This window comes from Corvus kubaryi, unplaced genomic scaffold (assembly GCF_017639235.1).
Source record: "Corvus kubaryi isolate FWS band 111438036 unplaced genomic scaffold, C.kubaryi_AGA036_p1.0 37308, whole genome shotgun sequence".
Classification (NCBI taxonomy): domain Eukaryota; kingdom Metazoa; phylum Chordata; class Aves; order Passeriformes; family Corvidae; genus Corvus; species Corvus kubaryi.
In genome coordinates this window covers 3,429,260-3,449,920 of record NW_024581096.1, presented here as the reverse complement: position 1 = coordinate 3,449,920, position 20,661 = coordinate 3,429,260, and the positions used below count along the sequence as shown (strand labels likewise).

General features: G+C 35.6%; 1 protein-coding gene across 7 annotated transcripts in view; it reads left to right on the top strand.

Annotated features, from left to right (window-relative positions):
* IPO11 (importin 11) overlaps positions 1–20,661 on the top strand; it is an 82,070-nt gene that overhangs the window by 32,826 nt on the left and 28,583 nt on the right. For all 7 annotated transcript variants that reach the window (XM_042028268.1, XM_042028272.1, XM_042028269.1 and 4 more), the window contains 12 exons: positions 2,538–2,664; positions 4,362–4,395; positions 4,553–4,593; positions 5,655–5,771; positions 7,147–7,260; positions 8,455–8,570; positions 10,037–10,113; positions 14,817–14,896; positions 15,493–15,573; positions 17,924–18,019; positions 19,513–19,626; positions 20,513–20,634. In XM_042028268.1, coding sequence (XP_041884202.1) covers positions 2,538–2,664; positions 4,362–4,395; positions 4,553–4,593; positions 5,655–5,771; positions 7,147–7,260; positions 8,455–8,570; positions 10,037–10,113; positions 14,817–14,896; positions 15,493–15,573; positions 17,924–18,019; positions 19,513–19,626; positions 20,513–20,634 — 1,119 coding nt within the window. The remainder of the gene's footprint in view (positions 1–2,537; positions 2,665–4,361; positions 4,396–4,552; positions 4,594–5,654; positions 5,772–7,146; positions 7,261–8,454; positions 8,571–10,036; positions 10,114–14,816; positions 14,897–15,492; positions 15,574–17,923; positions 18,020–19,512; positions 19,627–20,512; positions 20,635–20,661) is intronic.

Sequence of the window (20,661 nt, the reverse complement as noted above, 5' to 3'; positions counted from 1 at the left end):
TAATGGTTAAGCTAAATGTCAGAAGAGCAGGAAAAAATGGGAGATCTTGTATAAGATTGTTCATTTGCTGTTGTGCTCCACCAGAAGCAGTCTCTAAATAAAGCTGCCATGAACTTTGCAGCACATGCTGGCTAAGGCATTTTTATGCTATTCACCCATATGGCATAAGTAAAACTTACTTTGTGTTGTGACAAGTTTTGTGTTGTTGATACAGTTATATTACAGTTCAGAAAGAGAGCTGGTATAACCATTTGGTTGGCATTTGCGATATCCCAGGATGAAATTCCTGTGGGGCAGAAGCTTGTAGCAGAAATTGTCTGGAATTTTGAAGCCCTTTTTGCTTGAACTGCTTTTAATCGCTTCATCATTGGAGACCACCATGGCAATAAGGGGAGGCAGTGGTTTGAATGGAGTGCTGCTTTACCAGCAGCTTTGGAATACGTATGCAGTTCAGATAGAGTGGGTTGAAGGGTATGACCTGCTGTCCCACAGAATGTCCCATGGTGACTCATGCTTGTTCAAGAACAAGTTGATGTTTGGAAGCACAAACCTGTCTGTTGTCAGCAATGAGCGTGGAGTTTGCAGTGTTTTGTTTTCTCTGAATGTTTCATTACCTGTTGATAGTAAACCCATCAACCATGACCACAGCAGTAGAAGAAATATGGAATTAATAAAAAAAATTCTAAAAGATTTTTAGAAACAGTGCATTGCCAAATTTATAGCTTGCCGTGATCCTTAGTTTAGTACTGATTAATGAGAAACTTTTCCTTAATATGAAAGTAGTTTACTGAATACATTCTTTTTTGTGGTAACTCATTTATAAAGCAACATTTTCTGCTGAGAGACAAAGTAAAATAGTTTTGACTTGAATGTCTTATGCAGTCCAGACTGCCTTATTTTGGAATATGGTCACTTTTCCCATGTGAGCTTTAGGTCCACCAGGCTTAGTGGTAGACCTGTGTTTAGTCAGTGTGTGCTCTTTCTGTGAAAGCTAATGTTCTGAGGCGAGCTTTTCCCAGAAATAGTGAATGTAGAAAAAGTAGGACCTCAAAAATGAGCACCTATGAGCAGAAGAGTTCCTAGAAACTTAAGTATTAAAAAGCAAACCCACAACCCCCCCCCCCCCCACCAAAAAATCTCAACCCAGACAAAACCCAAACACACACCTACCCCAAAAAATCTCAAAAACATTTTGTATTTTCTCTATCATGGAGACAGAGAGAGAAGTAATATAGAGATGCAGGTAGGACATATGGATCACACAATAGATACCAGCAGACCTGAAAATCTTTGCTGTCAGCAGACAGTTATGTACTTAGATCATGTCATTTATAACTTTTATTTGATAGTGGTTTGAAAACTGTCCAACTCCAATCTCAAGAAAATCACTTAGTTTTTTTAATACTCTGATGTTTACGAGTTTGTGTGTCAGATACAGGCCTTCTAAGAGTAGAAAAAGTTGTATCATCACAGCTTCTTGAACAAATCAAAGGATTTATTAATGAGGCAATGTATTGTGTAAGTCATGCTTCAGCATGCGTTATTGATGTTTTACTGCCACTCAGTAAACATTGAGCAACCTTGGATGTTATTCCTTGTTAGATTAGTGTTCCAGTCTAATGAATTGCTTTATATATGCTATTTCCACAACTTTCATGTTCTCTGAAGATGTTCTTTGTTTATAGTCTCATAGTTATGGGAATGTTTAATAAAACATACTTACTAAATGTAGAGAAATGTCAACTTCAGTTTATATGGCATCTTGATGGCTAACAAGACATTCAAATGAATCAAATGAAAAATACATTTACAGTAACAATATATTAGTTAAAATTCTATAAATATGGTTCATCTTTCTTAACTTCACATATCTGCAAGTTAAACATATAAATCTGAGTTATTTGATCATTGGGGAAAAATAGCAGCTCTGTGAAATGTTTTTCTCAATCATTGTTCTGGTTTGTTCTTTCCATTGACTCTAAAGCTGTTTGATTTGTGCCCTTGTCATGGCAGTAGTGCAAGATTAGGTAATGTCTGTTCTTAGAATAGTTTTAGACTGATGAAGTGAACTACTCTGACAGTTGCTGTAGTGCAGTCCTTAAGTTTGCATTTTTAAATTGTATCTGACTTAAAATTTTTGAGCATAAATAGAATGTCAAGGGAATTGCTGGGAACTATAGTGAAAGCAGTAGATACCATGATTGCCATAATAAATTTAACATTTATTTTTATTTTTTTTAAATTGGTGTGCTGTATGCAGAATGAACTGTATCTTTAGGGAGACATTCAAGATGCAGTCATTTAGGATGAAAATTATCTTTTTCAGACTAAGTTGGCTTTTCCTGAGCCCTTCTTGTGAAGAATTTTAATGGAAAAGGTTTTTGCTCTGAAGTTGATCCTGACAAACTAAGTCTTTTAATTGTTTTGGGCAATAATATTTGCATCATGATTCTTGGATATCTTTTTCATCAAAATATTCTATTATAACTAGTGCAATGAGTTCACGAGTGCAATTCTTTTTCCTCCTACTTTTAAAGGTATAAACCAATACGCCGACGAGTAATATGGCTGATTGGACAGTGGATTTCTGTAAAATTCAAATCAGACTTGAGACCTGTTTTATATGAAGCAATTTGTAACTTGCTTCAAGACCGTGACTTAGTGGTAAGTATAAATAACTAATCTTTTGGATTACACATTTGTTGTAATCACAGATGAAACAGAAATACCTTACTTTGTGTAAACTTGATTGAGAATTTCATATCATCATGCCTTAAAGTCTGTTGTGTCTTGCAAAAGATTAACCATTGGGAAGATGTGGTGATGTTTAATTGTGGAGATACTGAACAGTAATGTCAAAGACATTAAATGAGCCCTGAAGATGTTCAGTCAAGTGATGACTTTGGTGGGAAAATGAGTTCTGAGAACAACAATCTGTTTTTGTAGGAATAAAATTATTGAATATCTTGCAGTAGTTTATAAATGAATGGATACTTTATGTAGTTAGAACAGAGTTATTCTGTGACTAGTCCCTTCACTATACAGCATTGATTGAGTGAGTTTGCAGATGACACCAAGCTGGGTGGGAGTGCTGATCTGCTGGAGGGCAGGAAGGCTCTGCAGAGGGGTCTGGCCAGGCTGGATCATGGGCTGAGGCCGATGGTGTGAGGTTCAACAAGGCCCAGTGCCAGGTCCTGCCCTTGGATCACAACAACCCCAGGCAGTGCCACAGGCTGCGGATGCAGGTGAGGGAGCTGGGGTTGTTTTGTCCCGAGTAAAGGAGGCTCAGGGCAGACCTTATCACTCTACACCTGCCTGAAAGGAGGCTGTAGCCAGGTGGGGGTCAGTCTCTTCTCCCAGGCAACCATTGACAGGACAAAGGAGAATTGGCCTCAAGCTGCATCGAGGGAGGTTCAGGTTGGACACTAGGAAAAATTTCTTTGCTGAAAGAGTTGTCAGGCATTGGAAGAGGTGGATTCACCTGGAAATGTTTCAATAATGTGTGGATATGGCAGTTAGGAACATGGTTTAGTGATGGTGGTGCTGGTTTGACGGTTGGACTAGATGATCCTAAAGGTCTTTTGCATCTGTAACAATTCTGTGATTCTATGGTTATTTAGGCGTTAAAATTACTTGCTAGCAGGATATGATAGAAGGCATTGGTTGCTAAATTGCTTGAGTACAAGTCTGTGGTTTTAAGCTGCAACTTCAGTTTGCCAACAGGTGAGATGAAGTTGAGATGCTGGTTTTGCTGTTGTTTATTTTGTTTTTATTTCTGAACAAACAGGGTTAGCAGCCCACAAAAAAACCCAAAAAATAAACTTTGCTAGTTTGGTAGGTATGTATTAGTTAGTAATTGCCAGTCATAACAATAATTTCTGTGATTCCAGACAGCTGTAGCAGAGTAGGTTGTGTTTCTGTGTCAGATGTTTTTACTGAATGCTTTCTAAGGCATTTCTAAGCATCTACAGGAAGAACAGTGTAATTTGCTGAGTTTATTTGATTCTGTGCTTCTTGGTTGACAGCAAGCCATGAGATAATTCCAAGTTAAACTCCTCTATTGCAAGAGTTTTATCACAGTCTAGATAGATATCTTCGTGTTTAATTACTTCTTGTCCTTGAAGGTTTCGCCTGAGTAGGTTTTTCAATTTCTACCACTTTAGCAATGACAAATAAAATGTAAAGGGTACTAAAATAAAAGTGAATGAAAATGAACTAACTGCATTTCTTAGAGGATGATAGGACACAGAGAATGATTCAATTGCAAAAACATCAGCTGATTTGATATTGTCAGATACTGTGTGGATAATCAAAATGCTTAATGGACGTATGCATGATGCTTCTTGACTTTTGTCTTTCAGGTCCGTATTGAGACAGCTACGACGCTGAAGTTAAATATCCTTATTTGAAAAGCTGTTTGATTAGTTCTTAATTCTGAGTTACTGAAAAACAATTTTAAACTTACTACCAAATTCTTCACATTATATTTTTGCTCATTTGAGTCTTGGTATCCATCTGCAATCCGTATTATTTTTCCTTAATGTTTGTTTACCTGTAGATGACTTTGAGTTCAGAACTGACCAGTTCTTACCAGTAAGAACATTTATATATTCTGAAGAGTTGATAAATCCATAGAGAAAAGCAGGAAAAAATACTTTCCCGTTTCATTTTGAGCTACACTGTCTAGTAATTGATGTGTATGCATGTTTATATTGTATGTTCACTCTTCATAGACCAAAATATATACTCGTACTGCTGCTGTTAAGGTTGCTAATGTGTAGATACAAAGTTCAGAACATTTTAATACTATGGCTGTTACAACTTCATAGCAGTGGGTTTAGTACTCTATACTGGGTGTTGCCAGATAGTAAGTTTCTTTATGATAAGAAAATATTAAAACTGTATCTAACGAACACATCTCCACACCACTGTGGCTTTCCACATGCCCGTTTCATGCAGTTCTTTCCAACCTGCTGCTTCTTAAAAATATTAACTACAAGTGTGTGGTTAAAGTAGTGCCTTAAAAAGGCGCTACTTTCTGGTTCTCCTGTATTTGTGTTCTTTACTGTGGTCATTACTGTTGTCATTAAGTAAACAGTGAAAAGAGATAAATAGATCAAAGTTTTATTTTCATCACTCAAATTTAGTTTTTTCTTATTTTATTATGACTTCCATGTTAATTTCAACTCGCTTGAGAACAAAGAAAACAAAAATGCAGAGTGCAAGTAGACTGTAAACACTGGGATTTTTTTAACAGGTCTTTTTCAGTTCAATACTTAACTTTTATCTACTGCCCCAAAAGCTGGAAGACTGTACCTTTGCTTTGACTCCAACAAAGTGCTCCTTCTGGAGAGACAGCCAATTTTACCTGTGAAATCATGTTTACACTTATCAAAACACGAAAGTCGTATACGTTCAAACTGATCGTGTTTGAGCTGTTGTGTAAGAGCATATCTGAATATTTTTGCCTTGCTTAGGCAGTGATTGGCTAATGTGCTTTTTTCCAAGTGAAAGAGTAACATTTTGCATGCTTTGTAAGTGTTTTTCAAAGTTTATGGATGTCGTAGAGTTTTAAGGATACAGGAAAATTACAAGTTCATGTCACCAGTTGTATTTTTGATGGTCTAATCTGCATTTCTTTATTTTTCTTTTAGTACCTAGAGTCCATGTTTACACTGCTCTTTCAGCTGCTTCAGGAAGTAACACAGTGTGACACCAAAATGCATGTTCTTCATGTTCTGTCTTGTGTGATTGAAAGAGTCAATATGCAGGTATTTAAATATATATTTCAGTTTTAGCTTTGTCCTAAGAACACAGAGGAGAACTTGATGTGGAAGGAAAATGTCATCAATTAATAGACTGGTTATTGTTGTCAGAGATGCCTGCGCTGTTGGCATTACTTGGTTCTCTTTTCAAGTCTCATTTATCTTTCATGTAAAATGTTAACTTACTTTTCCTAAGTTACTATGTATTTTTTGTATTGAATCAGCTTTTGGAGTACAGAAGGATTTTCACATCTTGTGGCATTTCTTGTAATTTTATTTATTTATTTGTGATTTATTTTAATTGTCTCATATCTGAACTAATATTTTAATCTATCTTACATATTAAAAAAGATGTTTTTTGGGAAAAATGCTTTGCACTCCTGTGGAGTGTACAGTTAAATTTGTAATTTCTTGTTAGTACTGGTCTGGGTCAGAGTTGCCTCTACAGCACTCTCCTTAACTGCATGATAGGTTTCAAATTCACATTATGAAAATTCAGTACTTTATTGTTAAAGTATGTGCTTCAGCTTTTACATAAAGAATTTGAAGATAGTTTTGCAGAATTAAACTGAATAGCTGACTGCTTTTGTCTCAGGTTTTGTTGTGGTGGGTTTGGTTTGTTTTTTTTTTTCCAGTATTACTGTATTAAGGACAGAGATAATGCATGTTTTTGAGCTTATCCTCGTCTTTCTACAAATAATTCTGTCTGAGAGCCAGATGAAGCTTTCATAATTGTCCCTTGCAGGAAAAGTCAGCATGACAGCAGATTTTCCTGCAGTTTAGATCATCTAGAGAAGCAGCATTAAAGACAAGTTGAGAAAGAACCCTTGAATATGTTTAGGTTAATTACTAATTAAATACTTTAGAAGACAAATAGATTAACGTTTTAGTACTGAAGAGCATAATAATAAAAAATGTAGGCTAGGACAAATCTCTGGAAGTTACACAGTCTAAATCCTGCTCAAAGGATAGGTAACTTCAGAGGTTATTCAGCTTTTTTTTTTTTTTTTTGGTTTTACTGGGACTGTTGTTTCTGGTCTTAAAGTATGATGTTGTTTAAGAATCCTGTCTAAGTGAAGAACGTATTAATATGAAAATATCTCTGCGTATCAAGTTTTAGATATTTTTAGTGTCCTATTTACTACATAAGCTTAATTGCCATGCACAAATGTCACCATAAGTAATATGTTCTTTTCAAAGTACTCTGTAGTCAGAAGTTAATTCAGTCACAAAGTAAAGAATATGGTGTTTTAGTAAGATTTAAGCAAACTGTATTTCTACTGTGACAAAAGCAGCTCCTACATTTTTCAAAAACTATGCTTGGGATAAATTATTATTCTTGTTTCACAACTAAGAAACCAATTTTTATTCTGAACTTTAGATACGACCATATGTAGGATGTTTGGTTCAGTATTTACCACTCCTTTGGAAGCAGAGTGAGGAGCACAATATGCTACGATGTGCCATTCTAACCACCCTAATCCATCTCATCCAGGTAAGGAATCAGTCACATAAAAGTTGTCAGTATCTGCTACAGTTCTTTCTTGATGATAAAACAGTATGTGGCTATATTGCCTGCAGAATCCATGCTATTAACTACCTCTTCAATACGGATTCTGTGCCACCCAACCTTTCCAACCCCTGCTGCATGTCAAAGAAGATATAGTAGGACTAGCAGAGACGAAGAGAAGTGCTCCTAGGACAGTGTCTGTACAGGAACAGACTTAATATGGGTGCAGTCTTGATATTGTGGAAATGCATGACCTAAGAGGATGGTATTGTAGAGGTTAACAGCGGAGAGAAAATGAACGGGAAATGACAAAATATTATTATAAAAGGAGAAATAAAGGTTCTTTAAAAAGTGGCATAACTTTAAGTGAAGAGGAAACACGTTTTTACCATAAACAAATTGTGGAAATTCTTGTTTCTGTCCCCTGTGGAGCCTGAAATATCAGTATTTTTTTACTAAAGGTTTATCTCTTGGTCTAGGTAGACACAAAAAGATGAGGCAAATTTATAGAAGAATCTTTTTCTTTTAAGGCATGTTTCTTTAAGTAAGTAGATAAATCCACAGAGAAGCTGCAACTTAGAAACATCAAATAATTAAAAATTTTCCATTATCAAAATACAGGAATTATGCAAATTCAGCATTCCACTAGCCTCAGTTCTCTTAAGCAGTAATATTACAGTATTTTGTAATGCTGTTCAGTAATTGGCAGTAGTTCCCAATTTACTCTTCATTGTTCAGAAGTCTCATGGATCATTTAAAAACTAAATCACTGTCATAAGTCTGTGAATCTTTGTGTAGCTATAAAAACAAACACTTCTCCTGATTATTAGAATATGTAAACTATTTTGTAAATGATAAGAACCAAAGAGTAATTACTTTCTTGATCTGTAAAACATTCAGCTTTTAGTCACTTGGTATTTGTTAGACTTGTGACTCTTCCAAGAGAGAATGTTTTTAGGAATGTATGTTTATCATTTTTTCTTGCAGACTATTGATAAATACACTTAGGAATAACAGACTATTTTATTGTTGTACGAAATGGAAGCAAGTTCAACCTCTGATTCCTTGAGTGCATGTTTACGAGTGAATATAATAGCATTGTAGATCTTTTCCATGCTGATTTTGAAATGCTTGATTTAAGGTTTTTGACATACTTTATATTTCTTACTTATTTTGTAGGGACTGGGAGCAGACAGCAAAAATCTTTATCCCTTTCTACTTCCAGTTATCCAACTGAGTACAGATGTTTCTCAGCCTCCACATGTCTATCTTCTGGAAGATGGTTTAGAGCTGTGGTAAGAATGTTTTTCTATCTGATTGTAGTTTTGAAACAGTTATATTTGTATCCCCAGAAGAAAAAATTGTCAAAAGCTTTGAATATTAAAACTGATATATTCTTGTTACCTTACCTTGACATCACCTGTATCACGCCTTTTCTCAGAAGACAGGAGATTAGGAAATTTATATACTCAGCTATTTTTAGTTGTGTTTCCTTTATAATTAATTTTCAGGCAGTTGATACTGAAGATACCATTCTGTAGTGATAATGAACAGCAAGACAAAAAGTCTAGATTCACTATAATGTGCGTGCTAAACTAACAATTTGGTGTGCTTGACTTCAGAAGAACAGTGAGCCAATGGATCTCAGAGCTAGTTACAGGAATTGTCAAAAGTACAAGGATAAAATGTAGAAGTTACCTTCTATATCTCAGACTATTTGGTGACTGAACATAAAATAAGAAGTGACAGTCTCCTCAGTTTGCCATGAGCCTGATTTATTTGTTTCTGGTGCAGCCGATGCTGCAAGAGGGGAGAACAGTTACCTGGACCTAAGTCAGCACATACTTCTGAAGAATTGGAATTCATAGTTTGTCTTAAAATAGTGAGCAATTCCTTTGATCTAAATTGTAGCAAATGAGATCTAAATTGTGAATTTCAATTACAAATACTTAACCTACAAATGATATGTTCTTATGTACAGCAAAACTGAAATTTATAATGCTGGTGGCAGCAAGTTAAAGTGCAAGAGCTTCTCAAAATTTAGGATAGGGGCCTTTTACATGTATCAGTTCAGAACCTTTATATATTCTTAGTAATACTGATCTTGAGGTTGCTCTTCTGATGTCTGTGCAGAAGAGTATTTTTAGATGTCCAAGAGCATCAGAGAAATCTGGATGGAGCTGGCAGAAACAGTTGAGACTCTAATGGCTTCTTCAGCCAAGAGCAGGAAAACAGCTATTCCACATGACCAGATATATTCTTTAAATATGGTAGTCCCATAAGATCTAGGAAAAAAACTGGAATTTGCTGCTGTGCCTTTAAATGCAAGCTTAATTTATAACTACTGTTTTCAAACCTCAGGAATTTTAAATTGTTATAAACAATTTCAGGCATAAAAAAGCCCGTAAAAGTGTGAGCTGGTCTAGCACATCTTCTCCTTTGAGGTGTAGAACACAACATGTGTTGTCCTTGCACCTTTCTACCCACCTTCTCTGAGTTCCTTGGCTGGCTACTTAGACTTTCTCACTGTTGCATTTCAGAGCTTATGTTGTCTTTATTTTCCTACCTTGGCAAGACCTGTGCGTATACTGATGAGCGTTTTGTAAGGACTATTGCTCTGCTTGAAGTATGCTTCTGGTAATTGTTACACGTTGTTGATAATATAGATGGTTTCTGGAAGTTAAAATGTTTACATGTGTCAAAATGATTGCTCAATGTTACTTGTACATCATCTGAAATATTTGTCTTAATCTGGTTGTAGGTTAGTAACTTTGGAGAATAGTCCATGTCTTACACCAGAACTCCTGAGAATATTTCAGAATATGTCTGCCCTTCTTGGTAAGTCTTTTACTAATAAAATTTCAGAGTTTTTTCCTGCTGCTTGTTGTTCATGCACTAAGCAATGCTCCTGTGGCTGCAAGTACTATGGGAGCTTGCAAAATTGTAACAAAAATACAGGAACAGGTTTCTATTGTCTGACTTTCTCCTCTTTTTTAATATTTATCATCTACTTACCCAGGTCTCTATTTTTTAATAAATTGGAGCTGCTGTACCCAAAAGATAAGACAAATTTCAGCAGTGGTTTGTTGGCAAAATATAAACTTAATAATGAGAATTAAGATTCAGTGCTTAGGAAATACTGATATTTCAAGTGCTTTTGCTTCATAATTAAAAGGAGTATAAGAAGTCTGTAGTTTAATTTTATTATGTTAATATGTTTGTGTTTAGATCTTTAGCTGTGCTTTTGTAGGTTGCAAAGCTAATAGAGCAAACTGGTTAATTTTTTTAGGGAAATGTGGTCATAGAATTACAGAAGTTAGCCTTTAAATTGATAATTGTTTTCAGCACTTACTATTTTATTCTGACTAAAGGTTAGTAGAAAGTTACATCACGGTAGGTAGGTGCAAGGTGATGTCTTCTGTTATTTCTCCTTGTATACAGGATCTCTAATGACAAAACTGCTCTGTTAAGTAGTGGTTTTATAGTTAAATACTCCAGAGCTACCTCCAAAATTCTGTAGCTGCTGAGTACTTACTGTTGCCATCATCTGTAACTACACACCTACTGTTCCGCCTTCCTGTTGTGTGTCAGTCAGAGGTAGTATCTGCTACAGGAAGCATGCACTGCATGAATGGCTGTGATTTTCATAGTTTGTCACACTGCTAATCTGCTTGAGTTAAATTCAGAAATACTCTGTATTTGTGGTGTGTCTGTTGCTACAGATGTTTTCTCCCCAGTTCTCATGTGATACTTTTCAGAGTAGAGATGAGTAGGAATGGCAACCTTGGCATACTCTGCTAACGAAAGGTGGAGCTATTCAGGAATATTCTATACTTGTAGTGACTTCCTTAATTTATGAGTGAATCCTGGAGAATAGTGATGCTCTCCTTTGGGAAAAAAACCCAATGTTTTTAAATAAATGTTATTTATTCTGAAAAATGAAAGCTGTATGATGCTGGTACAGCAAGCAGTACAGTTAAGCTGGGTGGGCTTTCCTTAGGACAAGCCTTCAAACATGCTTATGTCAAAGGTTTTTTTATCAGGGTTGGGAGTGAGTGGCAAAAACACAGCAGCTGATGTGTAATCACAGAGTGATTTCGTCCTGTGGGCTTCTGTACTGCTGTATTTCCTGAGCATTTTTCTAAGAAACTTCTTTTCTGAGTGTTGAGTTCATCAAAAATTTTGATTGCTGTAGACCAAAATGATTTTTTTCCCGGCACATTTTGCCAGGAAGTGGAAACCATTCTGATATGCTCTTCGCCTACAAATTCTGTCTGTTGACATCAGGAGAATCTGACTAGACAGCCTCCACATAACACAGCCATGGTATTGTGATGCTTAAATAGAGCTGGAATTTTGGATTAGTGCTAACCTTATTTTAAAACATGGTAGTTAGAAAACCAGTATAATACTGCCCTCAAGCAGCTACTTAATTCACAATGCTTGAAAAAGAGATTCTTCACTTAAATCAAGTGCAACAGTACAGTTAAAGGTGTGGCATCTTGCAAAAGAAAATATATTGATCGGTGATGATCAACTGTGCTAGTTAATTAAATAACTAGCACAGTTAATTAAATAACTGTTCAGTCTTAAACCAATAGCAGAGTTTTTCCAGTATACGAGTGGTTCACCTGAAACTTCAGCACTTAAAGTCAGACTCTTCCTGTCCTTCTTAGCATGATGATGTAGCTGTCAGAACAAGGTGTTTTAACAGGGAAGTCAAAATTGCAAAGTCTTGTGTGACTTAACTGTCTGAGATAAGGCAAAAAAGATAATTTCTCAGAGACTGGTTTTCAATTCAGTCTGTAGTCATCAAAGTAAAAGTCAAAGGACACATAAGGTGAAGGGAAGTTCTAAATAGATAGTTACCATGCTTATGTCTTTTGAAGAAGGGTGGAGAAGTAGAGACAAGATGCTCCAGAAACTAGTTCTTGAAAATACAATGTAAGGAATGTTTACCTTCTGACCTTTGTTTTCTGAATTTATTTTTACTGAATGGAATTACTGGAATAGACCTTAATGTAATTATTTTTCTGGTATGTTTAACTTCTACATCAGCATGTAAGTCATTCAGAAAAAATGTCAGAGCTCAACGTGGATGAACTAGAAGAGCTGGAAGGCAGGGAGAGAATTCATTTGTGAGATTTTTGAACTGAAAGGGAAAAAGTATATAAATATTTCTAATTTTCCTTTTTTAACTAATCTGAAAATAATATGTAGTTTTTCCTTTCCAGATATAATTGTCCTTATGAAAAGATCATTTTGTACGCATTTCAGGGTACTACTGGTGTTGGAAGTGGATGTCAGAGGAGTTATACAGATCAGTTAGATTTGCCTTCAGGAGCAGAATGTTGCATTTGATATGAAGGCTTGATTTCACTTGCATAAGTGACTGACCTTCAAAGATTATGGTGCTATCACTGATGTACAATCATTATTCACAGCATAATTGTCATACTTGATTTTCAGTTCAGCACTGCTGCTACTGTTTAAATTCTGTTGAAATGTAATTGCCCTACAGAGGGGTTGCAGAGTCTCTTTAATACACATCTTGCAATGTATTGAATAATGTGGAATGGAGAAGCATTTCTGCACTGAGGCTGCTTAAAATGGCAGCTGAATCTGATACAATTTCAGGTTGAGAATATTGTCGAAATCTAGACATACCTGTTCCAAGAAGCATCAGGTTTAATGTGCATGGGCTGTATTTTTAAAGGTACTGGCAAAAACCAGGTTACTGGAACTGGACTAACTCCTCTGATCCAAAAAACCTGGCAAGAGAATTGATGTATAATTAACTTTTAAATGTAGTTAGTTGAACATGAGATCTTTCCAGAAAATTTTGGTAAACATTGAGCTACAGATGAGTGAGGGAAGTTCTGTCATTTCCATTGCATCTGTCACACCTGTTTTTTCCTTTTGACCTGAAGTACAATTTTTGCTACACATACTTTATTACCTTTCATCAGTTATCACAGAATCACAGAACAGAAAGTTATGGAAAACTTAGTAGTACTTCATGTTTTTATGACCACTTATTTACAACTGGTCTACTTGCTTCAGTGTCTGAAACTTCAAATATGGTTGTGTGCAGTAAAGAAAAAACCACAAATGCAGACCTCTAAGGAGAACGCAGTGTGTAACTCTAATATGCTACTAAAGCTAAACTCATAGATATATTGGAATCTTTTGATGAGCGTATTGGATTGATAGGTGATATCTTTTCAAGTCAAGAGACATAAATACTCAAAATAAATAATAACAAGAAGTGACCTGTCTGAGTACTGACATATGAATGTACTCATGAACACAAAGCTGTCCTATGGCCATGTCAAATGGAAGAACATTAGTTAATGTTCTTTTTGTTAGGTAGAACATAGAATGGTCTACCTAATGGGTGGGGAAAAAAAGAAAATCTGCTGAACCTCCCCAGAACTTTACAGATGTTATAATGGAAAAGCAGCCATGGTCATGGTATTCTGTTATCTGATACTTTTTATGGTAGAAGTTTTTATATATAAATATCACTAGGTGTAAGCCACACTTTCATACAGGCTGCTTTCATCTAAGCCACGGGAAACATACGAAGTCTTAGCCAGACACTGATTCCATCTGGTAAAGGAATTTTATTTAAAATTCATATAAAAGAGTTTTCCTGTTTCCTCACCATGATGATTTTATTAGATATTTTAAAGATGATGGAGCTGAGGTCCACTTCCTTTACCAAGAGTAGTTTGTCTCCCAAACTGGTTTTAAGAAAATTTATCCCTTTGATGTTTTTTGGTCTCTTTTGCCTTGTTTTTAGACAATATGGACTTTCTGCACTAGTATCAATATCCATGTGAAACTTTTGAAATTTTTCGTTTTGCTGTGACTTCTGCTTATACATGTTTCAGAGTGATTTTTTTTTTTTCTTAAACAGTCTTACAGGTAGTGCCTGAGGATATATCTTTTTTTCTCTCTTCAAGCTGCTACTGTACATCATCTTCTGTGTGTATGTGTCTCTGAGATGGGGATGCTCTCATCACTGAAATAACGGAGCTATGCCCTACAGCTCAGTGTTTGTCAGCTCAGTGCCATTTGATGTGGCATCTGGGTCAGACAAGGAGAACTGCAATCTTTATTTCATTCTTTCTGCTCAGCATTTACTGACTCAATGTAAGAGAGATCATTTATCAGTAATCACAAGTCTCTAAAGTATGTGTTTCATTTATTCTGTCTTTAATGTCTTCTTACCCCCGGTATTACATCCAAAACCTGACTTTCGTTTGTTTGCTTTTTGTTTTTAATTATCATTGGCTTTTGAGGTCATAGGATTTCTTGTGCCGCCATTTGAGCACGAGAGCTGTTGTCATCCCACTTCTGTAACTGTCTCTTCAGGAAGAGGGAACCTGATTGGCGCTGGATCTAAGATCTTTTTTCTACTTGTTGGCATCTGGCACTATAAGCTGTGAGAGGAGAAATACTTTTAGAAGCAAATCATCTTGGTTATACTTCAGTTTGGTGATCAGGTTCTGAATTGTGATTTCTGTTTTTTCCAGAGCTGAGTTCAGAAAACCTCAAAAATTGCTTTAAGATCATCAATGCTTATATTTTCCTTTCATCATCTGAATTTTTGCAGGTATGTTACCATTATATAAAGATTCATATTACCACCTCAGTTCCTTACTGGCAAACTGGTTTTTCTCTCATCTTGGAACAAACCATACACACAAACATTTACAGTCTTATTCATTTATGGGTATACAAATACAGTGTTCTAATGTTAGCTCTTTATGGTGCACAGTGGACGCTCAAATCAGATTTGAGAAATACTATTATTTAGAATTAATGCTTTGCAGATTGATTTAGTAGTTCGGTATCTGAAAAGGTCCTGTGTTGGGTAATAACAGTTACTCTAATTATCCTACCAGATTAAAATTATGAGTATAGATTCTAGCGAGAGTTGAACTAGAGATATTATGCCTTGTTGTCACACCTTCTTCATTAGAAAAGTCTTTGAGATTGATTGTTTAAAAGTTCTGCAATGTTAAAAACTCAACAAAATGCTTAGATTAGATTTTAATTAGTTTAGGAATGATGAAAATTTTAGCAGATACAATCTTTGAAGAGAAACTGGGTCTTTGGACATATGTAAACTATAAGGAATTGAGTTTTTAAATACATACAAATATATAAAATGCTTGGCATGATACCTTCTTTTTCATTTTATTTCAGATGTATGCTGCTGACTTATGCCGGTCATTTTGTGAGCTTTTGAAGGACATAACTACTGAAGGTCAAGTTCAAGTTTTAAAGGTGGAGTATAATGAAAATAATATCCAGATACTCAGCTCTGTACATGTAATATTTTCAAGTAGAATGTAGAGCATGTAGAGGAAACCAATGTATTTAGCAGAACTTGACATTGGAGTCAGTGGTGGTTTAACTATTTATTAAAGTCTGTGCATGTGTGTAGAGACCTAGTGAATATAGAGCAAACTTTTCCAATCTTTATTGAATGCTGTGTGTATGTGGTCTCCATGAAATTCCTTTGCGTCCCATACTTGCATTTGTACCTGACACAGAGTGCAAACAGTCTTTGTTTTGTTTGCCTTTGGCATAAGTTGCTGTTAGAGTAGCCAGAACTGCTTAAATGGAGTTGCTCAAGGTTTTTCAAAGTTATATTTTCATGTAGCCTTCTGATGGTGTTGTGGAACTCATAAGCTTTTGAAATATTAATAACAGTACTTTGAATGTGTCTTTTGAAGAATTTCAGGAAAAAAAGTTGGAATATACATTGAAAGATAACTGAGTAGTAGCTATAGTGTACTACTACTACTTATATTTCCAGTGGTTACACTAACAGGGGGCTCTGTGTTGCTTATGAAAACTTGGACTGGGATTCAATTAATTGTAAATGCAATGAAGGATATAAATAGGATCCCACCTGTCTCTTTGGTGGGTCACACAGCTGCTTGCAGAATCCAGGACAGAAAACAGCTGGTGAAGTTGATAGCCTTCTCTGTTTGTAGTTACTGTTGTGAGGAGCATAAGGACTCTAGTTCTGAAACTTAAAATGTCAGTTCCAGGCTATCAATGGTATTATTTAAAGTCTATAGCTGGGCAAATGTTTTATGCAGCAGCTTTTAATCAGATTTCTAAAATGGAATTATGCTGCTGATACAGAATCATTTATTCATTCACTTGGGTCTCAGTGTGGTCTTGCATTAACTGCAAGATTTGTCTAGTAAACTGAACAATTTCCTAGTATGCCCTCTTGATTCCAGAGGGATAAGTGAGCTGTAATCCTTGTAAATATTTTTAGAAAAAGCAAAAGTTTTGTCAGGCTTCACTATGCTGATTTGTTAAACAAACAAAAAAATCATCTAAGATAAGCATTGGGAACAGAAACACCCAGGGGTGTTTTCTGTAATAGTTTCCTACAAACAGCTTTAGCTGGATTGAAAGTAGGCATTAGAACAGTAAATAAATTAATTAAGTTTAAAAATACTAATTTGGACTGATAAGACTATTTATTGCAAGATTGCTGGGGCCCGATGTGACTTGGTTTGCTAATTATCTGACACAGACAACAAAAGGTTTGAAAAGACTGTGCAAGGAACAAATGAGTTGGCCAAAACTTCCTGTACCCAGAAAGATGAATGGGGGAAAAGTTATGTTTACCTCTGTATATAGTAAGCTTCTTTTATACTTCTGCATATTAAAGGTCTACAAAATTGAGAGGCACTGAAAAGGGTCAACTGCTTAACACTTTTCTCAAGGCAAAAAATAGAAATTAAATTAAATTAAACTAGTAGAAACAAGGTTCAAGAAGGAGAAAAAATATTTAGGAGATTGGACAAGAGCACAGAAGAGTAGGTCTTTGTGGAAATTCCTCTGAGGTGGAAGTCAATGGAGACTAAGAATATTTGAGTGAGGTACCTTTATGACACCTTTATGTGCTTTATAAATACATCAGTGTTTTTATACATGTGTGCTCTCTGTCTTTTCCTGGAAGTAGGAGTGAGCAGCTCTCAGCCCATTATTCTCACAGCCTCTTCCCATCTCCGTCTTGGTACGAGGGGAGAGCGCAAACATCTGGGCAAAAGGAAAACTGGAGAAGGCAGGAAACAAGTTATTTCAGGGAACAGCACATGGTGGGGGAAAGGAGCTGAAAAACAAAGAGTAAAGAGTTTATACATTGGGAACCAGAGCAGGGTACACAGAATAGCACCTCTGAGAGCACACCTGCAAAGAGCAGGTAGGTCCTAACCAGTGGTTTCTCAGAAAAGCGACAAGACAAAGCTATGGAAATAAGCCCTGAACTGCTGGTACTTTGCCCTGTCAACCACCTCAGTCTGCTGCTTTTCCTGGAGCATAAACAAGGTCCCTTCTTCCAAACCATCTCATCAACTTTGCCTGGGCTGTGGGGAGGCTTGTGGGGTGCTTGGCTAGATGGGTTTTATTGGCATGTCAGCTTTCACCATGTGTGTTTATGCAGATCAGGTTTGCAGAATACTAGAATATAGTTTCAGAAATCTGGGGTTTGCTGGTATTTAACAGTAAGCATCCTATATATGTATATACCAGTACACATAGTTTTAAAGCTTCAGTTAACATTTATGAATGTACTTTACTAATTGTCTACTTTTCTTTTGTTCTTAAGGTTGTAGAAAATGTCTTAAAAGTCAACCCTGTGTTGGGTCCTCAAATGTTTCAACCCCTTCTGCCATCAGTATTCAGGGGGATTATAGATGGGGAGGTAAGAGTTGCTTTAACTACTCTCTACTTTTCCTTTTGAAAATGACATTTCCTTCCATTATCTGGCCCAGTCTTTTCATACTGATGTTGCATTTTCTCTTAAGAGCATCTGATAGATTTTTGACATCTATTTTAAAAGTCTGCCAAAGTAACACAGTAGCACAAGATAAAAACCAACATACCTGTCACTTGTTTTGTCATGTAGTGTTTATTTTAATAAAACAGCACAAATTTTATTCTGCTGTTCTGTCGTTCCTTCACTATTAACAATTTTAAGGGCTGTAACTCTATGCCTAGTTTAATCCTTACTAGGTGTTGGAGTTTTTTGTTGTGTTTTTTTAAAAGATACATACTATTCCTTTTTAAGTGTACCTGGACCAGAGAAAAACAAACTGGACCAGGAGAGGATCAACTTGACCTTCTATTCCTAATTGGCATATCTAATATGAAGAGCTGAAGGATGTGAGAATGCTTTGTGTGAAATAGAGGTTTTAAGATTTTGCTGGCTTAGATGTCTTAACTTCTCCCTTTTCTCTCTGTGTATTTAACAAACTTCCATGTTGGATGAAACTGAGTAAAATCCAATATGCTTTAACTGTGTTGAACCTTTCAGTTCTAGCAGGAATGAGTGGGTGGAATTCTTCATGTTTTTTGGCTTCTTTGATCAAAACCTTTGTTTTTTTCCAGTTGAAGACTTTCAAATATCAATATGTGGTTCCAATTATTGAGTTAAATAAGATTTCCAAACTTTAGCCAAGTAATACTATGTAGCAAAGTACTTTCTGCTGTACAAAGCACAAAGATAGTGAGTGGATTATTAAAATGTCTTCTGATGTAAGACTAATAAATTCACTATACCTTATTCAAAATGTATTAATCTGGGTTAGCATTTTCAGGTAGATGTTGGCATTTGTTTTTTAAGTAGGCTATTCTACAAAATACAGTTATATTCTTATGGGCTGAATTTAATATGAAAAAATCTATAGCTCTTTTAAAAGTAATAACCAAAGATAATAAACTAATGAACTTATTACTTTATCCAGTTATTTTTAAGACACCTACAGATTAGTTATTGGCAAATGTATTATAGTTTCTATCTGAAAAAAGTAATTACTTCAGTAATACTAATTGTTCTTAATGTTACTGAAATAATCAACTTCCAAAGTAATTTTTTAACAGTATAAACTGTTAGTTCCTTAAGATACATGTTTTAAAATTTAAAGTGAAATCAGCTTGCAAGTATTCTTGACTGTTTGGACAAAATCTACTTTGAAATTGCCATGGTTTTCATATTGTAAGAACTGAGAACTCTGTAAAGATTGCTCACTCAGTTTTCTGTTCCTAGAGGCTCTTAAATTGAAATTTATAATTTAAAATACAGTAAAAGACATAAGGGCTGCATACAAGTATTTTCCATGTATTGCTGCACTGTGTGTCAAATACTTTCTTTTAGTTAAACTAAGCAACTTTTGTTTTGGTTCATTTTTGTTTCAGAGATACCCAGTGGTGATGTCTACTTATCTGGGGATCATGGGTAGAGTTCTACTACAAAATGCAAGGTTTTTTTCATTACTTTTGAGCCAGATGGCACGTGAATTGGGTCAGGAGGTAAGGTCCTTTTTTATCCTTTTGGGTTTTTTCTATCTCAGTATTTCAGCTGTATTACATAGGGAAGTTTTGCCTTCTTTTGACCTGAAGAAACTTTTGCCTCGATTATCCAAGCTCCTTGAAAAGGGGCTCTTCCCCTTCCTGTTCTCTTTTCCCTGAACACCCTGTAACAACTTTTACATGTTCCTGTAATTACTTAAAACATCCCATTAAAATTTTTATATAGTCCCTAAATTCTCTTCCTGCTGCATCGCACAGTGTAAACCCCCTTAGTTCACATGCAATTGTAGGGTGAGAATTTCTTTCCCTGTGCCATCTTGATGGGTCTTGCAGGGTGGAGAATGGTCTAATCATTCTCCCTTAAGTTTCTAGAGTATCAGGTTAATTGTACTACAGTTTCCCTGCTGAAGTTACTGAGGTTCTTTTGCTACAAGTGTTGCATTATGTCTTTAAGTGAAATTTTAATAATTTTCTTTTCTGGGGTAGAATACAGTTTTCAAACAGATAATGACAAGTCTTTTTTTTTTCTTTTTAAATTTGTCACTGTGTAAGTAAAACAGAATAAGTCCATGTGCTTTGTCTGTATGAGACTGTTAGGGGAAAACTGAATAATTCACTGTCCTGAATTAGTTCCCTCTCCATAAATGAAATGCAGTTCAAACATCTAGGTTACAGCTAATGGTATGGAGGGTTCAGCGCCTGGAAGCATTGTCATAGAAAATTTAAAAAGTACCTGTCACTTGCTACTTCTGTCAGATATACAACTGTATAGTGTCTTTCCAAGACTAAATAATATATTCAATTGGTACAAAAATTAAAATAAATTATTTCCTAAACATGCTCATGTACTCGTAACTGAAAAGGAACATTGTGTTTCCTGTTGCAGGTGGACCAAATTCTTGGTAACATGATTGAAATGTGGGTTGATCGGATGGATAACATCACTCAGCCAGAAAGAAGAAAACTTTCTGCTTTAGCATTGCTTTCTCTTCTGCCATCATTGAATAGGTAAGCAAATGTACAATGCCTTAAATA